General features: G+C 41.2%; 1 protein-coding gene across 1 annotated transcript; it reads left to right on the forward strand.

Annotated features, from left to right (window-relative positions):
• Positions 1 to 7825: 7825 nt before the first annotated feature.
• On the forward strand, positions 7826 to 20609 carry bib (big brain). Its single transcript, XM_002057717.4, has 5 exons — positions 7826 to 8342; positions 9821 to 9987; positions 10857 to 10983; positions 17039 to 17246; positions 17762 to 20609. Exons 1-5 carry the CDS (start codon positions 8152 to 8154, stop codon positions 19169 to 19171), a joined length of 2103 nt encoding a protein of 700 aa, XP_002057753.3. The 5' UTR covers positions 7826 to 8151; the 3' UTR covers positions 19172 to 20609.
• Positions 20610 to 21160: the final 551 nt, after the last annotated feature.

Here is a 21160-nt window from a genome sequence, read left to right on the forward strand (position 1 = left end):
AGAAAATCCAAAAAAAAAAAAAACAAGACAAAAAAGCATATTAATCAAATATGCAAATAAGCAGAAGGCCCACATTGAATAACACTTTGGTAGGCCACAACAAATTGTTAGAAATGCGCAATTTATGACACCCCCTGGTCCCTGCTGGGGCGCCATTTAAGTTGTTCACGCATCATCTATCAAAAATTGGCAAACCATAAAAAGGCTCATGCAAATCTATATAAGGACCCTCTTACATGTAAAGAACTGAATGCAGCGCAGTGCCTGCTGTTGCTATTTTTAGTGCCAATCAAAAGGCAACAACTCGACTCGATTATGATTATGCGATCAATGCCAGCGGGGAGAGGGGTGGGGAGGGGAGGAGGAGAGGAGGGGACGGGGCCAAGCAAAACAAATCGTAAAAAACGCAAATTGCAAGGCGAATCGAACAAATGGGCGCGAAATAACTGAATCGCATTAGATGTAACACAATAGAAGGGAAATTTATGCATATGCAAATAATAATTGGCGAAAAATATGCAAATGAGCCGAGTGAGAGAGAGTGCGGGGGGGGGGGGGGGGTAAACTGAGTTAGAGTTGCGTGAAATTGCAAATGGAAAATAAGTGAAATGGCATCAAGGAGCACTCATAATCACAAATGGCATGTTGGCCAGCCAGCACAGGTTGAATGTCCTTCGGCGTTGACGTGACTCTGTTCTGTGGAGTTGTGGGCCAAAATCAATTTGCATATGTGGGCGTGGCACTAACAACTACAACGACAACAACAACAACTCCAATGGCAGCCACATTTTGGGTCATTGTGCCAGAAAATTACAAAATGTTGCCTGCCCCTGCACTTAGTCGACTCTGGAGTTTGAGATAATTAATGTGGCAATATTCTAAAGGACCTTTTGTATATGTCTCTGTGTATATGTGTGTGTTTGTGTGTGTGTGTGAAGTAAAAGCATTTCAATGTATTTGATAGGCAATTACCTAGAATCGACCTGACAGCTTCGCATTGTGTCACAAATAGAGAGCATTAATAGATAGAAACGTATTTTTAATAAGATTATTGCCAAAGCTTCTTATATATTTTTGTATTTATTATATAGTAGCAGAACTTTAGAAAACTCAAAGTACACAAAATTCCAGAGAATATGCGCAAAGTTTAGGAAACAGCTTAATTCATTTATTTCAAAGAAATTTGGGATCAAACATAGGAAATACAAATAAATACTTATATGCCTATTTATTTATATATATATATATATATATGTCCATGTTTATTGTATTGAATCAAAAATAGCATACATTTTTATTACAATACAGTTAACTTAGGTGGTAATTCGCCAAGTCCGGTTGGAGCCTCGGAACAAACGTCAAAGGCATCTTCTTTGTGCAAGGCTGCATCGTCACGTTGGTGGTCGGGGGGCTCTGGGCTGTCTGCTGTGTCGTGGTTGGAGAAGGTCCTTAAAGGATCTTCTCTTGAGCCTCCTGACACTGATGCTTCGACTTGGCTGTCTAGAGTCTCCATTGTGAGGTCTCTGTGCAGGGTAGACAATCAGCTCCGGTCATTTGGCGCAAGGCAAAGTTATGGAGTGTCTGTATCCGTCTTCGATATGTACAAGATGCAATTCGCCAAATCTGGAAACTGTATCTCCAAGCTGTTGAGGTTTAGTAGCCAGTTGGCCTTGGCCATCTTAAAGCGGCACTGCCTGAGAAGGCGCCCGGATGGTAAGCCTCTTATCCAGTACAGTTCCAAGATACTTGGCGCTTAATTCAGACTGGTGGAGCCCTGCCACGCCTCGTTTTAATGAAACATTTGTGGTAAAGAAATTTCGAAATAAGAAAACAGTGCAAAGCTGACCAATTGATAAGTATTGCAGATAATCCAGTTAAAATCTTTTAAGTAGAGTGCTTCTAATTTAAACCCAAGCCACAAGGAGGCCAATTTTCCAGGGGTAAATAAAAACCGCAGTCCATTGAGTCTCACTTGAGGCGAAAAACAATTACACAACTGTCCAAAAGCAATAGAAAACGAAAACGAGTGTCCCAGCAGAGTGTAGTTTATCGCATAATCAACAGCAGACAACAGATTTAAATTTTAGACCAAAAAAAAACACATGTTCGAAAATTGTCCAGAGACCAAATGAAACCACCAAAAACCAGACCAAAACCCAGGCGAGCCCACATGACGAGCCCAACAAGTGAAACATTTAAATGCGGCCGGCTTTAAAATCAAGTGTCTGTGTGTAATGCGATATTTAAATTTGATATAAAAAGCGAACCAATAAAAAAAAAGAAAAAAAAAATGATACAGTCAGATAAGGTGGTGGGTTGTTCCAAACCTGTTAATGTGAATACAATAGAGCTACTTGAAGCAGCGACCGACCCTGCCTCCCTGCCTCCCTCCCTTCTTCCGCCCGGCAAACCAAACGATCATTTAATCACGCACTGGGCCGTTCGACAATCCTGCAACCCCCTTTCAGGACGACAAAAAAAAAGGTTTGCCTGACTTTCAATTAATCAAATTATCGCGCCGCAGGGTTGGCCTGCACAGCCGCCACTTGAGTATCGCAGCCGGGCAAACATTTGTCCACTTTTTTTTTCATTTTTTGCAATTTGTACAGGTCAAACATTTCGAACTGGCAACATCAATAAATTGTCAAAAGCTGTCAAAAATTTGCAATGATTGTGTGACGCCTAATAACCGAAAATCGATTTGTTCAAGGCACAGCATTTCATATTGGTTTTTGCAATTTTCAATTCTATTCATTTTTTTTTTTTTTTTATGATACTGTGAACATTTTTATGAATTGCTCGCGAATTGTTGCCCATCGTCTGGTCGATCAGCGGGCAATTTAAAGTTTTCATTAATAGTGGAACATGTGGGCAGACAAGTATATCAATCAACCGAAGCTGGGAGATTTTAAGAGCCTATTCCCTTATATTTGTCTGACCCTAGAGGTTGGTGCCAAAAATAAAAAAAAAACAATATACCAAAAATGAACCTAATGATTTGCTAAAGAACTTTTCCAATATCCATCATCAGGAATGCATTATAAGTCGGAGGCTTTTAAGTCAGAACAATATAATATATAATTTCGAGTAATATTCAATTTTTGATTTCTATTAGTTTCAAATGCGTTTCAAGGCTCAAGCCAGCTCTCTGCCTGTTCAGTTCTAAGAGCTGCCTTTCCACATCCTAAAGACCAGGCTTGGTCTCAAACTTTGTTTATTAACTACAATTGCCCGTTCTACGGAAAATATGAAAGTTGTAAATGTTTTCCAAAAACAAGACACGGGCTAAATGTTTTTAATTTGAGAAATATTTTCTTTTTGCCAGTTATGGTTAGCTTGTATCTGGATTAAGGATTAGTCCGACGGCTCACATGCTTATTGCATGACGAGCATTCTGCGTGCCTCAAGCGGATTCACGCCCAATGCTCAACCCACAAAACTAAAAAAGAGAATAGCTTTGTAAGCCCCAAAATTGTGCAGTTCCCACGAAATGCTCTGCTATTGGCACTTCCAAAGTTTCGACCACAACAATTAACACTTCTGCACCTGTGCCCAATGAAGACCGACCGCAAAAAATAAAAAGAGAGTTCTGCCTGTCAGTTCTGTGAATGCGGCATTCAACCCGTTCGCGTGATATTCGCTATTGTTGAACTACATCGAGCTGGAAATTGCAAACTGCAAGTTGTGCTAACCCTTTGGCTTTGATTTTGTTGGGATATCATTAAAAAAAAAAAAAAAAAAAACCTTTAAAACAGGAACGTGACAACGACTACGACAACGGGCCAGGCACAAGTCACAATGGTTGTGTGTAACATGCATAAATTATCGTAACTGTAACAGACGCACATAATTCACTTCATTAACGGGCAGCAACACCCTTCGGAGCACCCTTAACCCTTTCTGGACACATGCAAATAATGCCGCATCATTAGTGCGTGCAGTATCTGAATCCGAATCCGAATCTGTATCTGAATCTGAATCACAAACCCAATCCAAGGTGCAAGTGCAGCAAATAGAAAGGGTTGCGGCTGCGAGTGTGGAGCACGTGTCGAGCACTGTCTGGACTGCCCTTCAAACTGGATTCGAACCTGTGACCTCTGTGCTGTGAATTTGCTTTTTTTTTCCCTGGTATTTGCATATGTTGTTGTTCACAGCGATTAGTGAGCCATGGATATGGAAAATTTGTTTTTAGCCATTTGTCTGTTGCGGTTTGGCTGGCTCAAAGGGTTGTCGGCTGAATGAGTGCCAAAACCTATCTGAATGTTGAATGTGTAAAATGTGCTAAGCTCGTGTCATTTAACTTTTCAATTTTGTAAGCGTTAGCTAAACTAACATAAAGTCTTTTAGGGAAAGGCGTATTTGAGCAAACCTGCACCGTTTTTAAGAGCTAAAAAACAACGTAGATATCACGCATTTTGTTTTAAAGAATTGTTGCTTTTATACCTACACACATAGAATTAAATAAATTTTATTTTATTTTCTATTAGATATTAGATATTCTGACGTTTAGCTAATCTCTAATTAGCATCAGTTATGTTCATAAAAAAACTAATCGCTTTCATTTAACTCTTCCTGGAAAATCTCTTTAATATTGCAACTTTTGCAAATCTAAACATCTCTCGACTGCCCAAAAGTTTCTACCCGGAATCGTTTCTATTAACTTTGTTCGCTTATCATATGTTTAACGCCTCCTGCAGCTGAGCTCTGTTCTGGACGGTTTTTTCCCACACACCGAGACGGCAAATTAAGCCACAACAAATTTGACCTTGTTAAGTTTGCTCAAACAATCCGCAAACACCAAAAAAAAAAAAAAAACGAAACGAAAAAAGGGAAAAGCGAAAAAGCATTGTTTTATGACCAGCTCGCATAACCGAGCGTCGACAAGGCAGTTACCTACCTCAGATTGCAGGTGATCAATTGGCAGTGCCGGCATCGGGCAATGCGATGCATCGGGGCAGGTATCCAGGTTTAATCCACACATAAGTCACGCCGTTCTCTTGTATCCTCATCCACTGTGTGTGAGGCGAAGGTGGAGCTATAAATATGCCTACCACGCAGTTGGGATGTGTTCAGTTAAAGATCGCTTTGCAACACTAAAAAAAAGAGCTGGAAAATGATTTGATAGTACACAAAATTTAAATATATTGGCTTTTCCTGGAGCTATAAATATGCCCACCACGCAGTTGGGATGTGTACAGTTAAAGATCACTTTGCAACACTAAAAAAAGAGCTGGAAAATGATTTGAAATTACACAAAATTGAAATATTCTGGCTTTTCCTGGCGCTATAAATATGCCCACCACGCAGTTGGGATGTGTACAGTTAAAGATCGCTTTGCAACACTAAAAAAAGAGCTGGAAAATGATTTGAAATTACACAAAATTGAAATATTGTGGCTTTTTCTGGCGCTATAAATATGCCCACCACGCAGTTGGGACGTGTACAGTTAAAGATCGCTTTGCAACACTAAAAAAAAAGAGCTGGAAAATTATTTGATATAACACAAAATTTAAATATAGTGGCTTTTCCTTTTTATGCTAATGAACGACACAGTTCATATATTTTACACATATTTACCAGTTTAAGCGAATAAAATATATGTACACATATCCCATAAATATTTCGAAATTGAGATATTACTGCCCAATAATCCAAGTACATGGCGATGCAATAGACTATCATTGTAAATAATATAGTAATTTATAAATCACGACAAAGCATGTATTTAAGGTATGCATAAGAGTGTTAACATAACATTCAATTAACTACTTAGACGCAGTGTACAAGAGTTCTCAGCGTAGAGTCCTTCGGGGCATTGGGGGCTGGCTACCATCATGACACCATCTATAAGGCAACAACAAAAGGCAACTGCCACAGCGAGAACATGAACAACCGTCAAGCTACAATAAAGAAGATCTTTTGGACGCCGACGAGTGCAACAACAAAAGCGCAGACAGAGCAGCCAAAATCAAAACCAAAACCAAAACCAAGTACAACAAGAAGACAACAACAAATATGGGCAATGGTTAAGGAATCCCAAGTAAAAGAGCACAACACGATCGCCTTCACCTTCGGCCAGGGCATATGCATACAAGACGGCGATGATGCGACGATGTGATTGAAACAAAACATCTTATTATTACCAGCCAGCCGATCGGCCGACTGGCAAAAAGAGCGACCCCGTGCGACCTCGATGTGGACCTGGACCTCGACCAGGCACTGACACTGGACGTTGCCAGAAAACGAAAAAAACAAAAAAAAAAAGAAGAGCGTGCAAAAACAAAAATTCCCACGCTCAGAGGCTGCCCTTAGTCGACGTCGACGTTGTCGTCCGTCTCGCCCGCCCATATAAGGCGCAATCTGGGAAACGTCCTTAACGCCCCACACCCCCTCACCATCGGAAGATTGTGCGAAAGCTGAGCCGCTGCCGAAAATCTCTGTGGCTTTCCTGCAACGCCCCCCAACCCCCTCCCTTTGTTGTTGCACTGCATTCTGTGCCCTGTTGCAGTTTTGTGATTGATTTCACTTTGGTTTTTTGGTATGCCTCTTGACTTTCACAGCTCATTGGGCTCGCTATGTCGCTCACACGATGCCATCCAGTGAGGCATCCTCCACACACACACACACACACGCGCACACCTACTCCATATAGACACTGGCATGCGGACAGGTTACAAATCGACAGGTATCAAGTGGTGAACGCTCATAATTATAGTATTTAGTGGTGCGTAAAATGTGATACTCTTTTATATTTTTGTCAAAATCTTTTGGTTTTTTAAATTGAGCAGGGTTCATCATGCGAGGAATCGTCAATTCTGTGCTATGTTCAAGCTGTAAAAAGCTTCGTCAAAAGTGAATAACTTTATTTTAAAAATTATATTTATTAAAAAAAGGAGTCTAAATATCAAGAACTTCTTAAAATATTAATTATTTATTTATCAGTTCTTAAATTTAATAAATATTCTTCCTTTCATACTTAAAAAATAATAACTTTATTTACAATTAAAATATTCTATCATTTCATATTTATCTAAGTAAAAATCCCCAATTTTTTTTAAATTATTGATTTCTGATTAACAAAATGGTATATACAAATTTAATGTTTTCTTTATTTTTTTTATACAAAATTATATATTTTTTTAATTTTTATAATTAATAATAATATTTTGCAATGCTTTGAATAAAATCTTTCAATTAGTCAGCTAACGTTTTTCTTTTAGGTATGCAACTTTTTTGGCTTAAAAATTAAGATTTTGGACCTTATCCATTTAAAATGCAAGCACCCGCTGGAATCCCCCTAAGCATATGCTGCACTTTTCATTGATCAATATTATATTAATTTAATTAATGTACCGTAAAATCAAAGACCATAATACTTATGCATATTCAACGAAAGCTGAGATGTGCTCAAGACCAGCATCCAGCAGATGCTTGAGCAGCCTGGGAGTCCCAGTTCCAGTTGTTGTTGTTGCTATTGTTATTGATCGTAGCAGCATAATCAAGTTACGGGCGCTTTTCATTATGTTGCCAGTTGCCGAAAAAAGCAAACAACCACCAACAACAACGGCATTATCATCTTTAACAGTAACATCATCATCGTCATCAACATCGTCATCATCAGCAATGACATTTATGCTGACCAACAGGTTGGCTGTTTCGGCTTTCGTATTCTCAACTTCACCACGCTGCGCGCTGCGAGGGTTGCTTATTAAACATAGGGCCACAGACAATGCTGCGTCGGTGGTGTGGGCAGTTGCCCAAGCAGCCAGTGGTGGTGGTGGTGTTGGCGTTGTTTCAGCCGATGTTGCTGATGGTGAGTTTTTGGCGTCAACTTGTTCGGCATTCGCTCGCAATACGCACTTGTGTACGGTCGTGTTCTCGCGTCGAATCCAAGCATAATACAAAGCCCAAAACAGTTAAAGTTCAAAAAAACATCATTGCGTCGCCTGTCGGTTGCAATTGAAATCAATTGAGTGCAATTTGCGAGTGCAAAGTTTTTCTTCGAGCGAACTAAACAAAAATGTTTGCCTAAGACAATTTCGTTAATTCATCTGTGTCGCGTGTATCGCTTGTTTGCCAAGTAATCAGCGCCAAAAACCAAGTCACTGCCATCAACTCCAATCGACAAACATAAACAAAGAGGCAACAACCATGGCCGACGAGAGTCTGCACACAATGCCGCTGGAGCACAATATAGACTATCACATTGTCACATTGTTTGAGCGCTTGGAGGCGATGCGCAAAGATTCGCACGGGAACGCCATCAACAATCGACTCTCGAGCACCCTGCAGGTGCCCAAGCGCAGCATGCAGGCCGAGATACGCACTCTGGAGTTCTGGAGGTGGGCCATTCGCTACTAACCATTGGCATTAGTTCGTTCCACTGCAAGTCTGCCTCTCATAGTCGCATTCGTAATCGCAGCCTTTGTTTATCCAGTTTATTGTTTAATGCGGCTTTGTGCATAATGCAGACGCGGCCAGTTGAATAATGCTTAACTAAGTGAAATTGAAGTGCTTGTTGTTTGTCTTCTGCCCGAAACTTGAAGACTACTCGAATATTTGTTCAAACTTTGCAAAAATGTGTGAATTGCAGAACGAGGCGCGAATTATACTGTTATTTATTATGAGATTCACAAAATGACTTATCAATCAATTTTATTTACTTTAACGTTTCTTATCATAACTATTAACTTTTTATTTTTTGCATTTTTAACCATTTTACAACACTTAATTTCATACTCCTTTTTTGTTTCTACATATTTGAACATAATAAATTTTATCTAAATCTTACAAAAATTTAAAAAAAATGTTACAGGTGAACTTTTCTAAATTCACGGATTCGACTATAATATAACTTCAGTAAAACTCCTTTTTTTTAAATTTAATTTCAATAACTCATTATTTGAGAATATACTCTAACAAGAGAATCAAGAAACTTAACAGAGTTTCTCTAATAAAAATAAAATGATATATTTTTTATTTAATTTACTTTCATTTTGACTGACATGAAATAATTCGAAAAAGAAAGATCTCTTAGTTCTAATCCTCCGTTGAATTTGAGTTCAATTTTATGCCTGCATTTTTTTTTATAATTTTTATGATTTGTAGAAAATTAAAAGTCTTAATGTGAACCTCAGTTTGCATTCAATTTTCGCATAATTAACGTTTCGTTGAAAGTCGACAGCGAGTAATTAAATTGTTAGCGCAAAAAGCAAAAGGCTGCCCCACGCAGTTTACATAAGTTTCGTATGGTTTTTTGTGCTCATTAATTATTTTTGATTTTAGAATTTTCAACAAAAGTTTGCCTTTAACGACTGGCGTGTCCATGACAGCAGCGCCGCATAAAATGCTAGAGCCGGGCACATGGCAATAGTTAGCTCCAATTAAGAGGCATCAGAATGCAAAAGTTAAATAAGAAATTTTATGGAAATTAACAAACGCAAAGTTGGGCAGCCAAATTGCAGCTGGCCCTCGAATGTTGCTGTTGGCTTCGCTGCAGTTTGTTTGATTTTATTTTTTTGTTATCTCCGCCCGGGTAACTGGAGGCAGACGTAAAGGGCGGGGTCCGTTTGTTGTTCATGTTTGCGCTGGGCTGTCCAGCAAAGACCTCCGGCAATTTTAGGGTTTGCATCTGGAAGCTCGACTGTGAGTGTGTGTTGAGACCCTCTGGGAAAGAAGGCGCCGAACGCGGCGAACATTGTGTGCAATTTGTAGCGCAACATAATTTCTTGAATATTTACTTTAATCATATGAAATGACATGCCCCGACTGTAGTATCTGTGCCGCACTCTTCACTCTGTCTCTCTTTGTGCCTTTGCAGATCCATCATCAGCGAGTGCCTAGCCTCGTTCCTGTATGTGTTCATCGTATGTGGCGCAGCTGCGGGCGCCGGTGTGGGTGCCAGTGTCTCCTCCGTGCTGCTGGCCACGGCGCTCGCCTCCGGCCTGGCGATGGCAACGTTAACGCAGTGCTTTCTGCATATATCGGGTAAGGCAAACACAAAACAAACAAACGAATAAACAGGCGACAAGTGTTGCATGTTTTTGTTGCGGCCTGCTTCTTGTTGTTGTTGTTGTTCTTTGGAGCGAGTTTGGGCACAAGCTCGCCCGTGGGAATTCTGCTGCCACCAAACAGCAGCAGCAGCAGCAGCAGCCGGCGCAAGAACCCCATTTTTTTTTTTAATTTACGAAAAGCCAACGCACTGTGGTTGTCGCCCACGTCCACGTCCACGTCTACGTCTCCGTCTCCGACGCCAACTCCAACTCCTTTTTCAGTCCTCCTCTTATCTTGGCGGGCGCACTCTCTCTCTGTTATTTTTCTACTCTGTACAACATGCCCGTGTATTTGAGTTCATCTGCGTTGACATTCAGGGCAATTAAATGTTTCCACAAAAACAACATATCTCCAATGTTACAGTTGGGGGAGCCCCAGTCCGCCCAGTTCGCTGGAGAACATGTGTTCTTGATTTTGCCTTTAAGTTGCATTTTGTATATTTTCTTTTTCACAGCCAATTGGCTGCGCATTAAGTTATGATGTCAGCCACCCTGGCAATGCTATATTCCCCGAAAGTGTCAAAGACGAAAAAAAAATATTATTTATATTGTATAGTAGGGTCAGCTGATTGCTGTCTATGCCCATAGAGAGAGAGAGAGAGAGAGCATTCATAGTCATATATAAATTGTTATAAAGTTTTCTTTTTGCTTTATTCACATCTAAGCGCATTTATCGCTTTGACACTTTAAGACCTATAACATGACATCTTTTTTATGGTAATTTACCTGTAACAGCGGCAACTTTTTACTTGTTAAATATTTAATGATTAATCCACTTATCTGACATTTTGCTCTACTACACAGGCGCTCACATCAATCCGGCCGTAACTTTGGCCTGCTGCGTGGTGCGCAGCATCTCCCCAATCCGAGCTGCCATGTACATGACCGCCCAGTGCGGCGGAGGCATCGCAGGTGCCGCCTTGCTCTACGGGTGAGTTGAATGAATATCCAACTATTTAGCAAAGAGCTTAAGCTGATTAATGAGTCGCTCAGAAATTAGAACTTACAGTAATTGAGTTTGGACTTGTCAATGAATAAGAAAATTTGTATAAGTCCTGATTCTTTGCTGTTAGATCATCTGGATTATAATTTTAAAAAAGGTTTATTAGTTTTTCAAATATGATTTATAAATGTAACTATTTTTATGGACGAAAGAACTAAAAGGTTCCATATGAGTCAACTTTCAGACTATTATTCTTACAAAAATAATTTAATTTAATCACAATCTCTTTCGTATGCAATATTATTATTGCTTATTTATATGTCAAGTTGTTATAAGTATTATTACTCAAAATTGACTTTGACTTTTCTCTTTCGCTTTCTTGGCTTATTAATTTTGCATGTCTATTAAATACTTTATCGATCGATTTCTAATTTACTATAATTTTATGTTCTGCAATCATATTGGTATTGTCTTAATATTTTTCTCTCAGTGTATAGCAAATAGATTGGAATTTTATATTGTGCAACTCTTTGAGTTGTTGCTGTTGTCAACATTCCAAATATTTCCAAATAACTTTATAATTTGCAAGTAGATTCGCACAGCCTTTACTTTAAGCTGCCTTGGTTCTGGGTAAATTGCATTGAGCGTGAAATTCATTTCAATGTAAAGTATCTTTGACCGGGCGGGAACAGAGCCGGGTTTAGGTGCAGCAGCAGGATATGCTATGCTAAACAATTTCCGAATTAAATCCAACAAGGTGCTCAATGTCACTCGAAATCACTAGCGCCTGATGCGGTGACTGTACGCAAGGACATTTTACCAAAAACCATTTACAGGAAATACGAAGTTTATGTGCAAAAACAGAAAGAAAAAAAATGAGGGGAAAGAGCTAGAGAAATGTATAAATAGGATATGCAGGTAAACGACGTGTCCTCTGCACACACACACGCACTCATCGTTACGCACAAGCACCTGCATAGCACGCAGGTAGATCTACTTACCTTGCCTTACCTAGGAGTGGATGTGTCTACCCACGTTTATCTACTGGAGAGAAAACATCTGCCGCTGCTGGCGACGTGATTTCCCATTTTTGAAAATGCGTTGTTGTGAGGACCGGCTTCCTTTGTCGAGGCCCAGCACCATGTGCTGCCTAGATACACACACCAACACACACACACACACACGAGGATACGCACAACCAAATCTTTCTACGGCCTGTCAGAGTCTTTTATGCCTAGATAACAAACTCTGCACAGGATATGCGTGTGGAATAACAGTCTTTGTCCTCGACAGAGAGAGAGAAAAGAAATATCTTCTGCTTCTTCGTATGCGACTGCGCAGCGTTTTTAGAAAACAAAATTTCGCTCCAATTTGTTGTTGTTGTTGTGCGTTGAACTCCTTTTTGGAAAGTTAATGCGCCTGCGCCTGCGCAGCCTGCCCCTCGATGTCTCTGTGTCTGTTCAACATCTGTTTTGCTGTTGATTTTACCCCTGGCTCCTTTTTTTTTTTGTTGTTTTTTAAGTGCATTGGCATCTTTGCTTTCTAGAGACGCGCAATCCGAGTAGCCGCTGCAACCGAAACATGTTTCAGCTGCCAGTCCGATCAGGTTCGTATCTTTTGCTTTGTTTTTTTCTGGTTCGTTCTGCATCTTCCACAAGGGTCGAGTTCGAGTTGTGTTTTAGTCGAAACATATGTTTCCAAAAGTATCTTTACCAAATACTGTGCGTGTGTGTTTGTGTGTGTGTGTGTGTTGATTAATTGGTTTAGATTTGGCAGTAGATTTTGTGGTTTTGTGGAGTTTATTAGTTCTCGCTTCGGTCGTTTGATTGATGGGCTCTAGCCGAGATTGAAACTAACGACGTCTTCAATTTGAATCCAAGCACGAGATTCACTGCACAAATTAGAGGCTTCTGCGAACTTTTGGTCCTTCATTTAGCCACACAGAGCTGATATCTTGGAAACATGCATGCTCTCTAATTAATTTCTCAATTTATATAAGTCTACTTGTGCAGTCCCAAATAAATAAGTTGCCAAAGTTTAGTCCTCTGCTGATAATAATAAAATATAACAGACCAACTCACTTTTCACTTCTTTCGCAAACGTGACGAATCATTCGACCTATTTCAAGCTTATTTTTAAGAATCTATTTAAAATTCTAGCATATAAGCTACAGCTGGCAATTACTTCTAGGAAGCAAGAGCTTGAAAACAAACTAACAAATGTTTTGTGAAATATTTTATTTTGTATTCTGTATATTGTCTGAAGAACATTTGAGCCAAGCTACGAATGTCTAAGCTTCATACTCTTAAAACAAAATGTAGGGGTAGACCCTTCAGCCTCTTTCCTAAGTTTAGCATGTTCAAAGTATCCCCTTCTCGAATTGGACATCCTTTTCTATACCCCGGAGCTACAACTAGAGTTCAGACTGAGCTGCCCTGCTTCCAGCTAACTTTAGAGCTTATAGAGTTGTGAGTTGTGGCACCTCTTGAGGCACTCTCCACGGCGCTGTCACATATCAATTGTCGCCTCTGGCCCCCGTAATTGCCAGACATGTGTCGCATGTGCGGCGGAGCGTGGGCAAGACAAATGCTGGAGCTGAAACGCACTTGAAGGCAGTTCGCTTTATTATTTTACATTTTTTTCTTTCATTTTATTTTTTTTTTATTTCTGTAAAAATAAAAACTCTACGTAAAGTGTTTTGAGAGACCCGCAGCATTTTGAAGTATCGATATCCGGCTATGCGATATTTGAAGATCTCGTTTGCTTAGTTATTGTTATGCCAGTTGCGTTCCGAGGATTTTCAATGAGGATTCAGTGCACAGCTTGGTTTTGCCTTTCATTTTGGCCGGTCGAACGTGCGCCAAGCACGTTCCAAATTATGCCCGAGCAGCCTTTGCAGATGATGGAAGATAAAAATCAGGTAGAGCCCGAAAAACGCATAATTAACATTGCCATTGGCCTTTGTTCAACTGGTTGCCGTCTTTCGTGACTGCCCGCTCCCGGCACCGTTCCCTTCTCCGTCTCCCATGCCGTCGTTGTCGTTGCGCCTGCGCAGGATGCGTCGGAAACTTGAAATCAAACACGTGTCTCGCCGGCGCTGCTCCTTTCTGGTTGGTCAGCCAGAAAGGGCAGCTGGAAAAAGCGGCACATAAACGAGCTCTGGCCAGGCACACACCTGCCGCCCAAAAATTACAGTAGTTCCACACAAGAGAGACAGATACACATTAAAAAAACAGGAATTTCAAGTCGAAATTTGAATTTTAAATGCCACAATACGAAACGGACTGAAACTGGGACTCGGACTGTGTCTGTGCCTGTGCCTGGCAGTTGAAATCGCGGCTTAGGCCTACCTTCATTAGACGGACTGATTTGTATCTGGCATGGAAGTGCGCTTCCTGCATGAAAAGGGCACAAATCGATATCCAAAATCTATTCGTGTCACATAGGCAATTCAATTACGGAATGGAATCTGTGCACAGTTGCGTTTAGTAATTCGTTTTGATGCCGCCTTTCGGCTTATCGCCAGCTACATGGAAATGGCATCCTGTTTGGCGCTTCCGGTTGATTCGCCCTGCACAGCTGGTCCGGTTACATGCCACACACCTGACACACTTCACCTGGAGCGCAATTGGAGCCAGAACAGCTTCCATTCAATCTGTATCTGTAACTGCAACTGTTGTACATTATTTTGTGGCCAGTGTGGTGACAAAATAATTACATGAAATTTATAATTAATTGCTTTGTGGCACAGTCAATAAATTGCGGCCACTGTATGAATATTTATGGGAAATTTTAATTGTCTTTTCACCTTAATTTGCAATTAAAGAGCACTTTGAATAGGTCTTCACTCGCAAATTCGGTTCAAATTGAAGTTATGCGATTATGCACAAATATTATGAAATGCCAAAGACATCGAGTGCCAATGTTAACATTCCCCGTTCCCCAAGGCAACTCAGACGCGTGCCACAGACCACAAGCATAACACATAACCTCACTTTCCATGCGGATGTGTTGGCCAACAAATGTGCGAGGAAATGTGTTTCCTTTTTAAACCAGGCACTCACACACACACACACACACTCGCACATTTGGCAACTACTGCCATAGTTCAAGTTTGCTGTTTGTTGTAAGCTTTTAATATATGTTTATTTTTATTTTGCTTTGTTTTTTTTTTTTCTTGCTGCTTTAGTTGTATTTTGCTGTTTGTTTGCCTTTATCGTGCGCAAACAATTTTGGTCAGGAAGAGAAGCTGCAAAGCTTAACGGCACATAAAGTTGTGGCAACATTTTGCTATTTCCTGCTACTTAGCTGTTAGCCTGTGTGCGTGTGTGTGTGCTTGTGTGTGTGTGCTTGTGTTCGTTTTGTGTTGTTCCCTGTAAAATTAGCACTTTATACATTTATGAGTAAGCGAGAAAATAAATTCGAAAATCAAACTAAAGCAGCAATAAGCAAAGGCATATTTGTACACTCGTTCACAAAATGAAAAAGAGTATATTGGGCTGTCGACACTATTTTATTGCGTATGTGCTCAAAGTGTTTATATTTTCGAGCCATCAGCCATGAGGCTCGATATCTACCACAGCTTTACAGCTATGGTGAATTACTGATGGGCTCTCCTAAAGATCGTCTCGTACCCACCACAGAGCTGGAATATGTCGCAATACTCTGTTACAGTGAGCGAATATTGTGCAGTCGAGTTTACCCGACTGCAATATGCTCACGTCTCTTTTTTTTGCGATCAATTTTTAATAAATGTTCAGCCAAGTGAAAAATTGTTTTGGTCAGCGGTATTATGTGTGCATAGCACATGGTTGTAAAATATCTCCACACACTCTGCATTTTTCTTTCAAGCTTGAGCTTTTCATATTTTCTATTGGCAGAGCTGTTTGCCAGCAAAGCTGTCGCTTATTGCCGCTAAGCCGGCAGAGATATGTTCCCCGCTCACCTTTGCACTTTTTGCACCTGCCACCGCCAAAGATCCCGGCGTCCCGCTCCTCCCTCACCCACTCGTTCGATGCCATTTGTGTCCATTGGCAGCGCATTTCAGTTTGAGTGAGTGCTAAAACTCCGGCACTGGCTGTTCATTCTATTTGCTCAAGTACTTTTAAGTGCATTGCGAAAGCGTTTATTTCCGGATTTTCGCAGTTATTCAATGTTCCGGTGATGTGGTGCAATTGTCGTTGCGGTGTGCACTTGCTCACGTCTACAGAGAGCACGGCAAATATTTATTCAGCATTTCTCATAATCTGTGAAAGCGAGAAATTTACCAACACTGTTATTATCTGCACACCTTTATGATGTCCATTAAGGCTCTAACACTTATGTCGTGTATATTTGACAGTTTAAACATGCATTTAAGTCAGCTTAGAAATATACTTAAGCCAACCGTTTTCATATTTTTGCAGTTTTAATTTCTTATATATTTTAAATGGATTCTTAAGACTTCTGAAATAGTGGCAACGCCATAAGAATAAGCTGGCAATGTTTTTCAATCCGAGTTAACAGGCTAGATCAGGCTATTGAAAAACGCACTGTTAACTACAACTGTTAGGTGGCAGCTCGTGATTCTTCCTTGTAAGATATTTAACAGGAAGTTAAGTAACCTGTTAATTTTCAAAACATGTTAAAAAACTTAACACAAAGTAAGCGTTCTAACCGCTGTACTCTTTGCTTTTTACTGGCTTGTAAGTTGAAACCAGCTGCATGTCGTTAAACTCATTAACATTATCATGAATGTTGAATTGTTCATAAATCAGAAGGCAGCCCAAAAACTTTTACACCGCACACAGCCTAGAAATAGGCAACAACTTTTGCCACTTGCCAATTGAAACTTTGGCAATCTAAATTATGTGTCTCCCTACTATATATATATATACATGTACTTCCTTGAAGTGGATGGTTGGGGCCTGGGAGTGAGGTTGACGACCCGCCGTCATAGGCATAGTATAGTATGGTATAAATGATTATATGAGTAGTAAACTTTTGTCAATTCGCAATCAGTAATCAATGGAAATGGTTTGCTCTCTCTCGTTCTCGTTCGCAGTGTCACCGTGCCGGGCTACCAGGGCAATCTGCAAGCCGCGATCTCTCACAGCGCCGCGCTGGCCGCCTGGGAACGCTTCGGCGTGGAATTCATACTGACTTTTGTTGTGGTGCTCTGCTATTTTGTCTCCACCGATGCCATTAAGAAGTTCATGGGCAATTCGGCGTTCGCCATCGGCGCAGCATACAGCGCCTGCTGCTTTGTGTCGGTAAGTTTGACATTGAAAATGATGCTTGAGGAATGCTTCGGCTGGAGTCGAGAGTCGACTCAAAACGCACCTGCCGTTTAGGCATTTTTATGGTGCAAAAATCGCAGCGTGACAGGCACAGGCAGGCAGCCAGTCAACAAAGGGACCGAGAAATTGGTAGAGATAATTAATTTAGTCGCAAGTCAGGGTCGAGCGTGGCTCAGGCCTGAAATGGAAAGCAAATATTTAGCCAGATTTAAAAGCTGCACGATAAAAATGCAATTTATATCGATTTGAATTACGATTTCGGATTTGCGAGCACGCAATCAACAAATTAATATTAACCAATTTATTGATTGGAATGCGGCACCTTGATTTAAAATTCGAAAAAATCTACAAAATAAAATCTTCAAGCAATTAGCAGTAAATTTATAAGCATATACTTTTTTTTATTATTTCAATGTTCTTCTTGTTAGAGCATCTTTTTTTTTTACTCCCCATGCTAACACTTGGATCTTGTCTCTGATTGATTGCAGATGCCATATCTGAACCCGGCGCGTTCTTTGGGTCCATCGTTTGTGCTCAACAAATGGGACAACCATTGGGTATACTGGTTCGGTCCACTCGTTGGCGGCATGGCCTCGGGCCTGGTATATGAGCATATATTCAGCTCTCGGCGCAGTGTGCGACATGCCAAGGGCAGCATTGACAACGACTCGAGCTCCATACACTCCGAGGATGAGCTCAATTACGACATGGACTTGGAGAAGCCGAATAAGTATCAGCAATCCCAGGGCACCTATCCGCGTGGGCAATCGAATGGTGGCGGTGCCGCGGCGGCCCAGCATGCCGCTGCCAACATGGCGCCAATGGGCGTAGTCAACGCAGGCGCTGGCAACTACTGCCAGAATCTGTACACCGCACCGCCGCTCTCCTCCAAGTACGAGCAGCAGCAACAGGAGCCGCTCTATGGCGGCACTCGCTCCCTCTACTGCCGCTCGCCCACGTTGACACGCAGCAATCTGAACCGTTCGCAGTCGGTGTATGCCAAGAGCAATACGGCCATCAATCGTGACATTGTGCCACGTCCTGGACCGCTGGTCCCAGCACAGAGCCTCTACCCACTACGCACACATCAGCAGCAGCAGCAGCAGCAGCAACAGCAGCAGCAGCAACAACAGCATCAGCAGGCAGTCACGGCAACTCAATCGTCTCATCTGCAAAACCAGAACGTGCAGAATCAAATGCAACAGCGTACAGAGAGCATCTATGCCATGCGTGGATCCATGCGCGGACAGCAGCAACCGCTGCAGCAGCAACAACAGCAGCAACAGCAGGCGCCAGTTGGCATGCAGCAACAACAACAACAACAACAGCAGCAGCAGCAACTGCATCAAGGAGCGCAGCTCATGTCGGAGCCACAGACACAACCACAGGGCTTCCAGCCGGTCTATGGTTCACGCAACAATCCCACACCGTTGGATGGCAATCACAAGTTCGAGCGTCGGGATCAGCAGCAGCAGCTCTATGGCATGACCGGTCCGCGCAATCGTGGTCAGTCGGCGCAATCCGATGACAGTTCGTATGGGTCGTATCATGGCTCAGCAGTCACGCCGCCGGCGCGTCATCCCAGCGTGGAGCCCTCCCCGCCGCCGCCTCCCATGCTGATGTATGCGCCACCGCCTCAACCCAATGCAGCTCATCCACAGCCCATACGCACGCAATCGGAGCGCAAGGTTAGCGCACCCGTTGTCGTTTCACAGCCGGCTACCTGTGCCGTTACCTACACCACATCGCAGGTGCCCCCGACGATCACGACCTCAACAGCACAGCAGCAGCAGCAACAGCAGCAGCAGCAGCAGCAACAAATGATGATGCAGCAGCAGCAGCAGCAGCAGCAGGCACATCAGCAGCATTATGGCATGTTGCCGTTGCGACCGAACTGAAAGCGGCTCTCCTGGGGTCCCGTAACGACGCCGCCGCCAACAATACACGCCGCACTCGCGATCCATCCCGCCGGCACCATGACCCTGCACAGCTGCAGCCTAGCCAAGCAGAGCAGTTTGTTTTAGCTCACAGCTAACAACAACAGTTGTCCGGGCATCCAAAGGAAATGTGCGCAAAGTCCTAGCATTTAGCTCAACCCAATACCCAACACGTTTAAGTGCAGTTTAGACTTATTTACCCTAGCTATATACACCTATATATATATATAGAAAGCCTAGAGATAACAATCGAAACATAGCCACAATGTATTAATAATGTACGTCAAGTAAAACGGAACTCACACCTAGCAACAGCAACAACAATAACCTTAAGTCACAATAGAATATACGTAACACCCGAATCCTAACTAAACCTAATACTATTCTATATCATGGAATAAGCGTATATAACATATTCTCTTACTAAAGTATACCCCGTACATTTAATTAGGTCTGACAAATTTCCAAGCATTTTTATTAATTTTGTTGTTTTAATTTTTTTTTTAAATTCGTTAACCCTTTGCTTGGAAATTGTATATTTAATTTTTTGATAATGTATTTAAGTATTCGAATTTGCTTTAACAATTTTTTTATTTAATATAAAGCTCAGTTTACAGCGTCACATTTGTAAAATCTCGACTATTTAAATGCCAAATTTTTAATTTTTTTCTAAAGCCTAAATTAAATTGTTTTATAGAATCACATATAAATTTGTATATACATAAATTCTGATGAATATTTAAAGTAAATGTTACTATTAACGATATTTATGTAAATGGTAGGCTAATATGCCTTAAAGTCGGCATATATATAGCATATATAGGTAATATACAAATAAATACATTACTCATGATAAATTCTATTTCTATTAATTGTAATACAATGTGTATTGATAACATTGAAAAAGAAAACTAAGATATATACTTATATAAAATACAAGAACTGTTCTGTAACCTAGATAAAAACATTTAATTAAATTCTATTTAGAACTTGCCTAAAATACTCTCTAATTTAAGAACAAAATGACGAACCAGAATGGTAAAAGTTGCCAAACATTTTTAAGGCTAGAGTAACGAGCTGCACAGTTGGTTCGCTGCCAGCTGCCAGTTAATGTCACAGGGACATGTGAATAAACATACGAGGAAAATTGTTCTAGTTGCGGCAATTACAGTAACTTACTGTCAACTCTAACAAAGGGATAAGCAAAGGGAAAGCATAACAGTTTACAACTGAAATTTCCCAAAAGGCAGAAATTCCCTCGATGCAGTGTTGCACAATTATGCAAGACTGCGAAGCTAGTGCAGTGCTAAGAAATCGCAAAGTTATGCACGCACTTTAAAACACTGCTGTAGCGCTTTTTTGTATTTGCATAAATAAAGAGTGAATATTTAGCATTTGATCATGCAAAGGTGTCTTTACAATTTAAACTCAGATCGCAGCATGTCTCCAAGGAATATGTGCACCCGAATCGCTGTGGCAACACCAACGCCAACAACAATACGGAAACGTCGCAGAGTTGTCCTGACCACAAGTTTGGGGAACACGCGTGAACTGGATGATCGATCTACTTCGTTTCCATCGATTGACGGATATTACGCCATCAACAGCCTACAACCGGAAAAGTGGAACACACTCAAGTTAAGAGAGTATTTGCAGATAGCCAATGAACTTTATCAGCTGTCGGACTTCGATGCCTTGCAGCTGCTGGGATTCTTTAAGAACAACTTAGCAGAGGCCTGTCGTCATCTGTACATCGACGGTACCCGGTCCACTTTACATCTGGATTTCGATTCACCGTGGCGACTTAGCTCCAAGTCAATTAGGGAGCTGTCCTGCATGGAACCCTTTACCACGCATACATTCTTCAAAAGCTTTCACCAGCTCTTCATAGTCAATTCCAATATACTGACCAACGTTCTGCCACAGCAGCCACTGGCTGAGCAGTTTCCA

Source organism: Drosophila virilis, chromosome 4 (genome assembly GCF_030788295.1).
Source record: "Drosophila virilis strain 15010-1051.87 chromosome 4, Dvir_AGI_RSII-ME, whole genome shotgun sequence".
NCBI lineage: Eukaryota > Metazoa > Arthropoda > Insecta > Diptera > Drosophilidae > Drosophila > Drosophila virilis.

What these genes read in the sequence shown, in the direction of transcription:
- bib (XM_002057717.4), top strand. Translation starts at nt 8,152, where the DNA reads ATGGCCGACGAGAGTCTGCACACAATGCCGCTGGAGCACAATATAGAC. An exon ending in CGCACTCTGGAGTTCTGGAG is followed by an intron (nt 8,343 to 9,820) that starts GTGGGCCATTCG and finishes GTGCCTTTGCAG; the next exon opens with ATCCATCATCAGCGAGTGCC. An exon ending in GTGCTTTCTGCATATATCGG is followed by an intron (nt 9,988 to 10,856) that starts GTAAGGCAAACA and finishes TCTACTACACAG; the next exon opens with GCGCTCACATCAATCCGGCC.